Source organism: Branchiostoma lanceolatum, chromosome 11 (assembly GCF_035083965.1).
Source record: "Branchiostoma lanceolatum isolate klBraLanc5 chromosome 11, klBraLanc5.hap2, whole genome shotgun sequence".
Taxonomy (NCBI): Eukaryota; Metazoa; Chordata; class Leptocardii; order Amphioxiformes; family Branchiostomatidae; genus Branchiostoma; species Branchiostoma lanceolatum.
In genome coordinates this window covers 16,886,347-16,899,470 of record NC_089732.1, presented here as the reverse complement: position 1 = coordinate 16,899,470, position 13,124 = coordinate 16,886,347, and the positions used below count along the sequence as shown (strand labels likewise).

General features: G+C 40.4%; 2 protein-coding genes across 2 annotated transcripts; both read left to right on the top strand.

Moving 5' to 3' along the window:
* Positions 1-1,032: 1,032 nt before the first annotated feature.
* Positions 1,033-3,937, top strand: LOC136444330 (tyrosine-protein kinase receptor Tie-1-like). Its single transcript, XM_066441839.1, has 7 exons — positions 1,033-1,122; positions 2,396-2,518; positions 2,673-2,743; positions 2,903-2,943; positions 3,258-3,354; positions 3,557-3,656; positions 3,914-3,937. Exons 1-7 carry the CDS (start codon positions 1,057-1,059, stop codon positions 3,935-3,937), a joined length of 522 nt encoding a protein of 173 aa, XP_066297936.1. The 5' UTR covers positions 1,033-1,056.
* Positions 3,938-7,139: 3,202 nt separating this feature from the next.
* On the top strand, positions 7,140-13,050 carry LOC136444329 (hemocytin-like). The gene is made up of 8 exons (XM_066441838.1): positions 7,140-7,447; positions 7,843-7,981; positions 8,313-8,750; positions 8,980-9,117; positions 10,917-11,380; positions 11,979-12,117; positions 12,432-12,737; positions 12,950-13,050. The coding sequence occupies exons 1-8, from the start codon at positions 7,202-7,204 to the stop codon at positions 13,048-13,050; spliced, it is 1,971 nt and encodes a 656-aa protein (XP_066297935.1). The 5' UTR covers positions 7,140-7,201.
* Positions 13,051-13,124: the final 74 nt, after the last annotated feature.

Here is a 13,124-nt window from a genome sequence, read left to right as displayed (position 1 = left end):
GGTATGGGGTGGGGGGCGTAACTTTGGTCAGCTATTACTCCCTAACCATGAAGAAGAAAGTAAAGTGATTTCATTTCCTCAAATACCCGCGAAGTGCCCTATCATTGCAATGTAAATTTTAAACATTCTGATAAAGAGATTGAATTTTAGACTGGAGCACTGAATTGGTCTATAATGCTTTATAAGTATGGGGTGGGGGGGCGTAACTTTGGTCAGCCATACTCCCTAACCATGAATGAGAAAGTAAAGTGATTTCATTTCCTCAAATACCTGCCAAGTGCCCTATCGTTTGAATGTAAAGTTTGAACATTCTGATAAAGAGATTGAATTTTAGACCGGAGCACTGAATTGGTCTATAATGCTTTATAAGTATGGGGTGGGGGGCGTAACTTTGGTCAGCAATTACTCCCTAACCATGAATGAGAAAGTAAAGTGATTTCATTTCCTAAAATACCTGCCAAGTGCCCTATCGTTTGAATGTTAAGTTTGAACATTCTGATAAAGAGATTGAATTTTAGACCGGAGCACTGAATTGGTCTATAATGCTTTATAAGTATGGGGTGCGGGCGTAACTTTGGTCAGCTATTACTCCATAACCATGAATGAGAAAGTAAAGTGATTTCATTTCCTCAAATACCTGCCAAGTGCCACATCGTTTGAATGTAAAGTCTGAACATTCTGATAAAGAGATTGAATTTTAGACCGGAGCACTGAATTGGTCTATAATGCTTTATAAGTATGGGGTGGGGGGCGTAATTTTGGTCAGCTATTACTCCCTAACCATGAATGAGAAAGTAAAGTGATTTTATTTCCTCAAATACCCGCCAAGTGCCCTATCATTTCAATGTAAAGTTTGAACATTCTGATAAAGAGGTTGAATTTCAGACCGGAGCACTGAATTGGTCTATAATGCTTTATAAGTATGGAGTGGGGGGCGTAACTTTGGTCAGCTATTACTCCCTAACCATGAATGAGAAAGTAAAGTGATTTCATTTCCTCAAATACCCGCCAAGTGCCCTAGACAAACTCATCGCCACCTCCGGGATTCAGCTACCGATGGACCAACTCATAATGTTTGGTATAGACATCACGAACGGGATGAGTCATCTGGCTGCCATGCAGGTACACAAAACACTTTTCGTAAAGTTTGTAAAAGGGCTGTAAGTTGTTGGTTTTGATTCCAAATTCCTTACCATGCACTACATTTTGTAGAAACACAGTCAATGACAAGTTCATGTATTGATATATATATAGATACATTGGGATCTGAGGATGGTTTTATCTACTGCAGTTATAGCTGTTTCCAAAGTTCAAGTCACGGTTGTGATCACAAGGGATTATGGAAATTATTAAGTCTCATACAGGTAATGTTAAGTGTGGAAAAGGTGGGAACTACGATAAGCTCTATTGCAATAGCCAACTGTGATACAAAGCACCAAACAGGGAGCGCGTCATTTTGATTTAAAAAAAAATATATACATTACCATAAAATTGTAGCTTTTAAAGGAGTCCTAAACTCCATGGGGGGAGTTATTTTCCAATGGATGATAATTTCAGTATGCGATAAAGTACCCACTAGTCCAATGTGCATCAAAAGGCATTCAGTATTCTACCGAATTCCCCAGGTGACCCTCATTTTCTGATGGATTAAATTAAACAACCTCAGCCTATGGCCTAATACAATGTGCCTGACAAGGCCTGACAAAAGTTAGATTACAAAAAGAATGTCATGGAGGTTAAGAAAAACTCGTCTTACTATGTGTTCTTTTATATCTTGTTAATAATTGGCCTTCTTATCGTGCTTAGCCATTCTCATTCATGCCGAAAATATCCACGATTAGTTGTGTATGTTTACACATAGGGAATACATGGGTAGGGTCTAGCCTCTACCAGGCTCCGCCGGATGGCTGGAAAAATAGTAGAAATTGGCCGTAATAGAGTGAATAGTGTGCCAAGGGAGTTAGCTACGGAGGGAGTACATTCTGCCATCGACGGAGCCTGTCGGGACACGGCATATCGATGGCAGAATGTACTCCCTCCGTAGCTAACTCCCTTGGCACACTATTCACTCTATTACGGCCAATTTCTACTATTTTTCCAGCCATCCGGCGGAGCCTGGTAGAGGCTAGGTAGGGTCTGCATGGGTTTAGTGAGTATCATATTAAAAAAAAAACACCTTGTAAAATTTTCCACAAGCAGAATTCTGTAAAAAGTCGGCTGATTATGCATTAATTGATACATAATCTAGTGGAAAATAACACCGCCTTCTGGAGTTTAGGACTCCTTTTAGTCTTTATGGATAATGAACATGATTCCTGAAATTTCACGTTGTCAACGTTTCCTGCTTTCTGTCACGCATAAATAAATTACTGTTATCATTCTTCCATACATCCAGTGTGTCCACCGTGACCTTGCCGCCAGGAATGTGCTCCTTGGATCGGACCTGACGGCCAAGATCTCAGACTTTGGTTTGTCACGTGATATCTACGAGCAGCCTGAGTATGTCAAAAGTACAAAGGTACATATTCTTAATTTCACAATGCTCCAAAACTAATTACATTTTGAACAGTATAGGGTGAAGCTGTGGTTATTTAGATATGATTCAATTGCAAAGGTCTATCATCTTTTGTGTTTTGTTTGAATAATCTTCTTTTACGTTGTTCCCTTTTTAGAGCCAGCTTCCGATCCGTTGGATCGCATACGAGTCCCTTTTCTACCACGTGTACACCACACAGAGTGATGTGTAGGTATTATTTTGTATAATCGTATGACCGCTTTAGACATTTGTATCTAGTTAATATTTGAAAGACCAGCCATTAGATAGGTCTGTATGTGTGTTACGTTCAATTATACTATAGGTGTACATGTACGTGTAACAGTAGGTGCATTTTGCATGTTTCAGATGGTCCTTTGGAATCCTTTTGTGGGAGATCATGACAATGGGTAAGAGCTGTACAAAGATCAGTGACATATGTAAAGTTTGGTTCTAAAAGAGGATCAATTGAAACATGTACTTGGTATAATTTACTCCGTCAGAATATCTCACATCATTAAGAAAAATATGATATTGCATTTCTTAATAACTTATTCAACAATTTCAGCTGCTGGTCTGTGATATATATCATTCTGTGATTTAATAACCTGCCTTCAAGTCTTTGTTGTATGACCAGAGATGTTTTTTTGCTGTTAATGTGCTATATGATTTATAGTTATTTTGTTATAAATCTTCAAAAGCCTACTACTACTTGATGTTCCAGGTAAAAAGCCGTACGGCCGGATGACAGGCAAAGAGCTCATGAAACTGTTGCCAGACGGCTACAGGCTGGAGAAACCTGCCCTGTGTCCGCAGAATGTGTACGTTGGCAGTCTTGTATTCAACTTAAGAATCTGTTTTTTTATGCAACAAGCGATTTTGTAATTCATTCTTCCCTTAGATAAGTATTCAGAGTTGGTCACCGACATAGAGATACGCATAGATGACTTATACACTGTCACCCTGACTATGGTAGAACTTTACTTAACAATTTTTTTCTTGATGCAACTATTCCGTACCCAGTTACGATGTGATGAAGACCTGCTGGGAAACGCTGCCTGAGAACAGGCCAATTTTCCCGCAGCTTAAGGCAACCCTAGATCGGACCATTCAAGACTACAAGGTAACCTTTCATATCGATGCACTAGATTTTTTCATCTTATCTATCTCTAATTTCTCTTCGAGGTTACCCTAACCATTACGCGCAGCCAAACCAAGTACTAGATAGCTGGCCAGTCAACTTCGATAAATTTTCTGGAATAACACTCTACCCAGAATTATAGTGTCACTGCATGGTTAATAGATTCCCAGGCTAGGTTGGTTGTGATCACTGAGTGTCTTGAACGTGGGACTCAAGGTTCTATTTGTTTACTATTGCAGACGTATGCCTCACTGCTGAAGTAGGAAACCACTGATAGAAAGAGAGAGACAGACACGATCGACTCCGTCTGCCAAGAAGGAAACATGGTCTCATTTTCTAGATAACACATAGCCAGTATTACTAGTACTTATTTAACCGAAGGAATATCAAGCATACGGAAATTCGTTCTACTCGACCTCTATACATTACTGAACACTTCATTACTAAGATTACACATTCAGATTTTCCCCCAAACATGTTGTACAAGCCGCAATCTACCCTAGAAATATGACAATCAAGGACTATTAATTGCAAAAAAATCATTGCATTATTATTTAACATAAGTATTAACATCTTTTATAATTTTCCGTTAATTAAACCAAGAATAGAGCAAATAGTGCTAGTGCATACAGAGTGTATATATCTTATATCAATCTATAAAGTTGACCTTGCACAACTGAAAACATGTCAAACAACAACTGAAGAAAAATCCTGACTTCAAATCATCACGGTGAGTGACCATAGGTGCTGGTCTACAGCTAAAACAGCACAATTCAGAAAAACAACAAAAAAATACCACACAAATCTGGCACTGCTTCACCTGCACCTTCCAAAGTAGACAAATTATATGCATAGCATATTTCTTACTGCTATGCACATGTATGATAATTGGTTGTTAGTGTTCTAATATCATGCGTTACTTAGTAGCTCTACAGCCAGAAATAGTTATATTAAATCTTGAATATTCAACGTATTTGTATTGAAGATAAAACTTTTTATGGCTGAAGAGTAGATAAACTAAAAGAATGATGATGATAAGCAGGGTGGAATATATGTGTGTACAAAAACAGCAATAAACAGAGTCAACGAACCAGATATATACGGTAGACTGGTGTACTTATTTGGGCTAAAGGCTAAAGGCGTCAACAAGTTGGCAATTCAGTATCACAGTAAAAGGAACGGACGTGATGTAAACACTGGGTTGAGGAACAGTTAGCAACACTTCATGCAGAACACACGGCAAACACTGCACTGATTCATGCTTGATTGAAGTATCTACAGACAAGATTCTGCTTGGATATTACAGAAGCCTTTGAAGTGAAAGGACGTGGCTGGATTCATATATCGTTGGAGAAGCCTGAAGCAACAGGGTCTCATGAAAACACTGCGAAATATACCCCCCCCCCAACCTCAAAGCAGATCTAACGGCTGCAAAGACCGTATCCAACTGGCAGGAGGAGTTTTCATACCCTTGGGTGGCTATGAAAACTCCTTTTGCCGGTTGGATACGTTAGATCTGCTTGGAGATTACAACGTTAGGATCAGTGCTTATTAGAAGCCTTTTGTCGGCTACTTAGTTACGCCACCCTCCCCACTACATCTGCTTAGACCGCAACAATTGACGTTAAAAAATCTTAAACATATCTAATGTTATATCACTTTTAACTACATGTATATGCGATTCAAACCCCTTCGCAAAAGTCAGTCGCCGAGGTACTGTTACTGTTTTATTCAGCTTTATTCTGAGACAGAAGGGGAAAGTATGATATGAGTGTTGTGCATTAATGTATATAGTTTTAAAAGGCAATCGGGAAGGGATTCTGTATATGTTGGAGAGCCATTCATGTATGATCAAAACAGACGTAAAAGCTTGAAATACGATGAAGGAGTGACGTGGTTGCACACGACCCTGTCCACACATTTAGTGTCATGTTGGTGAGGAATATTTGAAGAGACAATGTTTGCTAAGACCCTTTGACAGTTTTCAATGTAGTCTGAATCTATTAAGATTATAATAAGAGATGAATAACACATCCTGCGTAAAGTCGGATCATGCGATTTCACCTTTATTTCACTATCCTAATGCTGTTATTCAAAATACAAGGCGTTACCTTCCCTAATTTACACTTTTCATTTAGAAATGACTGAAAGGCACATCCCTAGTAGGTTAACAATTAGAAGAATACATGTTAGCCATGCATACAAGTGCTAGGTAACATTAGTTGCACGGACAAACAAAACTGACATGTCTTCCTCATGACGTCACAGGGAAGTTGCTTCAGACAAAGTTTCCGATTCAGAGACGTTTGCTGACATCTGAGGAGGTAGACATTTTGCGTGTTGGAGGTGTGGATGTGTTGGAGAGAAACTGGGCATGAATTCCACCCAGGAATCTCAGCCTCGTCATGAGCCATGCTGGCTGTGGATTGTCTTCATTTTGGTTGGCCTGACACCGTCCGTAACAGGTGGGTGCACTATTATAGTTTTCACTCCGTGTGTAGGCTCATGTTAATTTCAATGGCCTTGCCATAAAAGAACATGGCCACATGTACATGTGTTCCAAATTATATAGATTATACGAAATTTAGTTATCTCCTTCCTATCCCACCTAAGTCTAGATAGCAGAGATAGAGATCAAGAACGAAGCAAACCTCGATTGAATATAGAGACATATAGTTTTAGCGACACAAGACACAGACAGCATAGTTTACTCATTACTCATGTATACAAATAGCATGCGTGTCTCCCAGGCCAGTTCCTCTGAATAGCAAGCTCGGTAAATTGAGACTAGGTAAGAAATAGCTGCTGAAAGAAATGAACCTTGGGACACGGCGTTTCGGACTGAGGCAAGTATTTACTTCTCCAAAACCCTTTAGTAAACAGGACAAACACCCGTGCCGCTTCATACCTGGCACCATTCTCGGACGGTCCCATTCAGGGGTAACGCCTGCAGGTAAAACGTCACGGACAGCCGATTAGCAGGTACGCAACTTGACGGCCTGTCAGTCATTCTGAGCACACAGGCCGGTGTCGTGTTCCCCCCCTGGAGACCCCATTGTCATTGATAAACGCGGCATTTACACCGTATTATAGATACTACCGGTTCTCCTAATGCTGAAAAGGCCCACGCCTGCAAACATCATCAAAGAAAAACATACAGTAAAGCAGAGAATTTAGGATTTAACACATTCTTTGCCGGCAGGCTTTCACTTTGCAGGGGCCTTATACTTTGTCGTGTCCAAGTGACTTAAGGAATACCTTGTTATCTTTGAAAAAAAAAACAGCTATCGATTCCTTCTTTGAATTCCAAGTGCATTACTAAGCGATGCTGGTCTTACCAATTGCCTTACCAACAGAACCCTTTGAAAGTACAGAAGTCCGTTTGATCTAATTTCTCTTTTCCTGATGATTATATGGACTTTTTTTTACTTCTTACATTAGACGCACAGAATGATACCACTTCGACATCACCATGCTTTTATCAACCCATTGGGGTACAGAATGATACAATCATCCAAGATGATCAGATGACAGCTTCATCCCAGCTAAACGGATCCGAGTCGTACAGGGGCCGCCTGAACGGCGATGGTGCATGGCAGGGCACAGGACAAGGTTTTGACATCCTGGCCGTGGACCTACTGTACAACCGTTACATCTTTGCTATCCAGACCCAGGGACAGGGAGATGGCTACGTCAGCACCTACAGGACTGGATACCAGATGGACAACTCATCGGCTTTAATTTTCTACTCGGAAAATGGAGGGGACGCCAAGGTAAATGCTGTCATTACCGTTTGTAATCATTTCTTCTTCTGTCTCGTTTTTTCCAAGTTTCACCACAATGCTGGTATAGTATTACTTGTCAAAAAAGGGAACAGGAAATGCATCATGATGTTATCAATAGGGTCCATACATTTATACAATGCGTACTGGAATTATAGAGGAGACTTTAATTTCCCACTATCTGTGTTTATTATGCGTTACTAACTGTTCAAAAAGACGAATTCACACGTAGCTAACAACGGGTGGTATTAAAGCAGGTTATCATCTCTGCCAGAGAAGAAACGCGTCGATAAAGGAAACTTGTTCAGGCTTTTGTGTTGAAACCATTCAACACTCTAGTGCATTCGCACAATCAGCTAGATAGGTAAAAAAAAACATTTTCTCAGATCTTTACAGGTAACAACGACAACGAAACTATCGTCCAACAAAACTTCACCCCGTACATCTACGCACGGTATATCCTCGTCAACCCTCAAACTTTCGTTGGCGCTCCAAGACTGAGGATAGAGTTGCTCGGATGCGATGGTAAGTAGAGAGAACGACATAAGTTCGTAAGAAAGTATTGAACAGGTTTTAGACAACTAAATATGAATTGCGATTACAATTTCTTTGATATAAAAAATTGACGTATGTTAGGGACCCATATATGTATAGATATGGCGAAAAAAAAGGATTTCTTTAAAAAGAAAAAAAAACTATATTTCGCTGCTATAAGCAAGGCATAATAAAGATTGCTGTCTTGACAATCCTAATCAAAGTTCACATAACGGTAACTTATTATAGTTCTATGTTATTCACCGAGGAACAGTTTCCATCAAAATTGAAACAACACTGAACAAAGTGTTCCATCTTTCAGACCAACCCACAACAACCTTCCCTGCAACGAATCCACCCGACACAACAACAACCCTGGCAACAACTCCACTCATCCAGACTACCTCCCCGGTATCGACTCCAATAACAACAACAACAACAATGACAAGCACTACGGAAAGTACAGTGTCATTTGGATTGTACCAGCCCTTTGGGGTACAGGATAATACAATCATCCAAGATGATCAAATGGTAACTTCATCCCAACTAGACGGATCCGAGGCGTACAGGGGCCGTCTGAACGGCGATGGTGCATGGCAGCCGTCAGCACAAGGTACAGACCAGTTCCTGGCCGTGGATCTACTGAAGAATGTTTACGTTGTTGCAATCCAGACCCAGGGACAAGGAGATGGCTACGTCGACAGCTACAGGATTATATACCAGAGGGACAACACAACGGATCTAATTATCTATTCGGAAGGTGGAAGCGCCAAGGTTAGTGTTGCTATAAACGTTTGTAAACGTCTCTTCGAATTTACATACATCTAACAATGGGGGGCAATTCAGCAGGTTGTCATGACTGGTAGAGAAGAAACTCGTTAAAGAAGGAAACCTGTTCAAGCTTTTCTTTTGAAATTGGCCCACATGCTAGACTTAGTGTACCTGCAGAATCCGCTAGACAAGTCACAAGTATTTTGTCTCTTCTGCAGATATTTCAGGTAACAGCGATGATGAAACTATCGTCCAACAAAACTTCACCTCGTACATCTACGCACGGTATTTCCTCATCAACCCTCAAAGTTTCGTCGGCGCTCCAAGAGTGAGGATGGAGTTACTTGGAGTCGACGGTATGTAGAAAATACCCCAAAAAGTCTAAATAAATAAAATATCGGACAGATTTAAAACAATGAAATTAGAATTGCGATGGAACTTTTTTTCATATAAAAACGGACGTCCATTAGGCTTCGAAGAAATTAAGATGGTATTTCCTTACATAGAAATAAAACGAGAACGTATCTTCCGTTGCCTTTAGCAAGGCTTTTGTACAGATTGCTGTCAGGACAGGCCGACTAAAGTTGATATAAACTTATATAATCAATTATGGTAACTTCCACTGCTTTTTTTTGCGTTTCGGCGCATGCGCGCCGGAACGCATTGTCCTGGCTTTTACCTTCAAGCATGCTTCAAGGAAGGAACCAGGGAAGCTTGGTTCAACACTGTGTCGCACACAATAAGACCTTATATGGCAATACGTTCTCAAATCCTTGTATAGCCGTTGCCTTATATGGCAAGAGAGCACGAAAATGCAGGCAGGCTAGATTTGCATGTGACACAGGACGGCGACCGCATGTAACTGCTACAACTGTTCGGAAATATCATTGCATTGTGGTTTCGGACTTTGATATCCTGAAAAATGACCATATTACATCTATTCCACAAGATTGCAGAAGAAAAAAAATGATTTCGTCAAGAAAACGACCAAAAATCGGCATAAATGATACCATATAGTGAGGTTATAGCATTACGTCCAGTGTGAATAGTTACGTACCGCAGCTTGGCCGATCTGGCAACGCGAAGCACTTCGGACCCAGAAGATCCGGGTTCGTCTCCGTGCATGGATTTTTTTTTCTTTTTAGATATTGAATATCAAAAATATATATTGATATTATATTAATCTATCAATATCATATTTATGAATATCATTTTTTTTCATTAATAAATAAAGAAATATTTTATATTTGTTATTTTTAAATATTCATTTTATATATACAAGGCCTTTGTCTTATGAACAGGACTTCATAGATTCCAAACCCGGCTTTCGAATTTTTCTGTTCATTGTAATGGAAAATACCGTGCAGCGGCTCCTATGCGCGGTAAGATGATTCTTGCAAAACACTCGCCACTAAACTTCTATCCCCGATGTAAACAGAGGCTCTTGATGTTGTTTGCAAAACAGCGATTCTTTGTTACAGTAGCAAATGCTCCATTGTTCAGTATCGACTTCATTCAGACAACACGGACGTGGAAAGTGGCGCCTCTCGGCACAAAACTATGGGAATTTTCATGAATTTTAGCAAAATTACCCAGGAAAATAAGGAAGAAATGTTGTAAATGCGGAAACCAGAATAATACGGATGAGGTAGCTGTTGATTTGTTTGACATTTGGTAGTCATTTTAGATAGAACCTTAGCTGTTATGAACTTCTATTTCACTTAATTACCATAGTGCTGATGATTCAATGGTGCTTTTTCAAATTTTATGTTTTATTGCGTGCCATGTACATAATTACATTGATAGCTTTTATAATGAGCCTATTATACATTTTACAAATAAGTACAAGTTGTAGGCCAAGACCAGCTTTTTCAAAAGCACTTAAGTTAAGTGACGTAACTTCAAAATTGCTTTCCCCAATCTGCCTTTCTCTATTAAAACAGTACTCATTTCCCAAAATGACAATTTTTCTTATAGACTGAACAGCCCTTGAGTGACTTCCTCTGGCAGATTTTACTTCAAGTAAAGGGAAAAGACAATTCACACTTATAAACGTAGCCGAAACGCCAGCTTTTTTTAAAAGCTCTTGTTTACCTTGAGAACAAGTTCCCCATAAGTATTGGAAGGAAACTGAACCATATGTGCCATATTTCAGAGCTGCCCACAACAACACTCCCTGCAACGAATCCACCCGACACAACAACAACCCTGGCAACATCTCCACTCATCCAGACTACCTCCCCGGTATCGACTCCAATAACAACAACAACAACAACAACAATAATGACAAGTACTACAGAAAGTACAGTGTCATTTGGATTGTACCAGCCCTTTGGGGTACAGGATAATACAATCATCCAAGATGATCAAATGGTAGCTTCATCCCAACTAGACGGATCCGAGGCGTACAGGGGCCGCCTGAACGGCGATGGTGCATGGCAGCCGTCAGCACAAGGTACAGACCAGTTCCTGGCCGTGGATCTATTGTACGATCGTTACGTTGTTGCCATCCAGACCCAGGGACAGGGAGATGGCTACGTCGGCAGCTACAGGATTATATACCAGCGGGACAACACAACGAATCTAATTCTCTATTCGGAAGATGGTGGGAGCGCCAAGGTTAGTGTTGCGAAACGTTAACTTCATAAACGTATCTTCTTCTGTCTCGTTCTTCCAATTTTCACCACAATGCTAATAGAACTTCTTCTTGTCTGCAAACTGATACAAACGGAGAGTAGATGCATCAAGTTTCATCAGTTCCATCCATTTGTAAAACTGCTAGAATTCTAGAGTTTTCCCCCCAATGATTTTATGTTTATGATGCGTTTCTTCTTTGTTTAAAAGGAGCGCATCATAACTACAGCAGAATTTACATACATGATGATGATGATGGCATTTAAGCAGGTTGTCATAATGTAGAGAAGAAACTCGTTGATAAGGAAAACTCGCGGTTTTATATTAAAATTGAGTCCACATCTTGCGTTTCCTTCCTGCACCGATGGTACATAGGTCGGTGCCCATCTCCATTTCAGTAGCCCTTGGGCCAAATGCTGAGTGCTAAGCAGAGAAAGCAGTATGTACCATTTTTTTAAAGTCTTTGGTATAACCCGGCCGGGGTTCGAACTCACAACCTACCGTATGCAAGGCGAACACTCTACCCACTAGGCCTTTGCACCCATGCAATCAGCTAGACAAGTCACAAATATCTTTCCCTCAGATTTTCACAGGTAACAGCGACAACGAAACTATCGTCCAACAAAACTTAACCTCGATTATCTACGCACGGTATATCCTCATCAACCCTCAAAGTTTCGTCGGCGCTCCCAGACTGAGGATAGAGTTACTTGGAGTGGACGGTAAGTAGGAAATACGAAAAAAAATACGAAAGAAAGTACCGCACAGACTTCGAAGAAAGAAATAAGAATTGCGCTGAAATTCTTTCCGTGATTTAAAAAAGTGTCGGACGTGTTAAGATTGTACTTTCTTAACAGAGAATAAAAACGAAGACGTATCTTCCGTTGCTACCAGCAAGGCATCTGTACAGATTGCTGTCTTGACAGGCCCATTTAATGTTTATATCATGGTAAGGCCTATGTCTATCTGCTTCACACTGAGAACCAGTCTTCTATCAGTATTAAAAGGAAACGGAACTTTATCTGCCATCTTTCAGACCTAACCACAACAACCTTCCCTGCAACGACTCCACCCGATACAACAACAACATTGGCAACAACTCCACTCATCCAGACAACCTCCGCTGCAGCGACTCCCTTGGACACACTGGCAACCACGCAGGCATCGACTCCGCTCGACACAACAACCTCCCCTATTATAACTCCGATCGTGACCAAAGACATACCACCAACATTTTCTTCCGGGCAACTGCCTCCGACGGCATCAAGTCCAGATATGTCAGCGACCACGCCAACCAATGTAGCATCCACATCAATACAAGTCACAGAGGCAATAAGCAAAGGTAAGTGCTTTTTAAAAAACACATTGCCTTTGATCTAACTCTCTCTCAATGTACAGGTAGACAACATTCCATTGGAAACGGCTGTCAGGGAAGAAACCTACGAAATATCAATTTGTAAGACCCCTTTCTTATGCAATAGGTTTTGATATCAATGATGTAATTTGTATAGCCTATGAAAATTACATACATTGCTAAGATGGTTTCTTTTCTAGGCCCACCCGCCAGTGTTAGTATCGTGCCAATCGTTGGTGGCAGTGTGGCTGCCCTGATTGTGATCGTTCTTGTGACAGTAGGGATAATATGCTATAGGTAAGTGGAATCTCTATTTACGTATACAGAAAATATTATTTCACTGCTATGTCATTACGAAGGACTAAAATTCTTTCA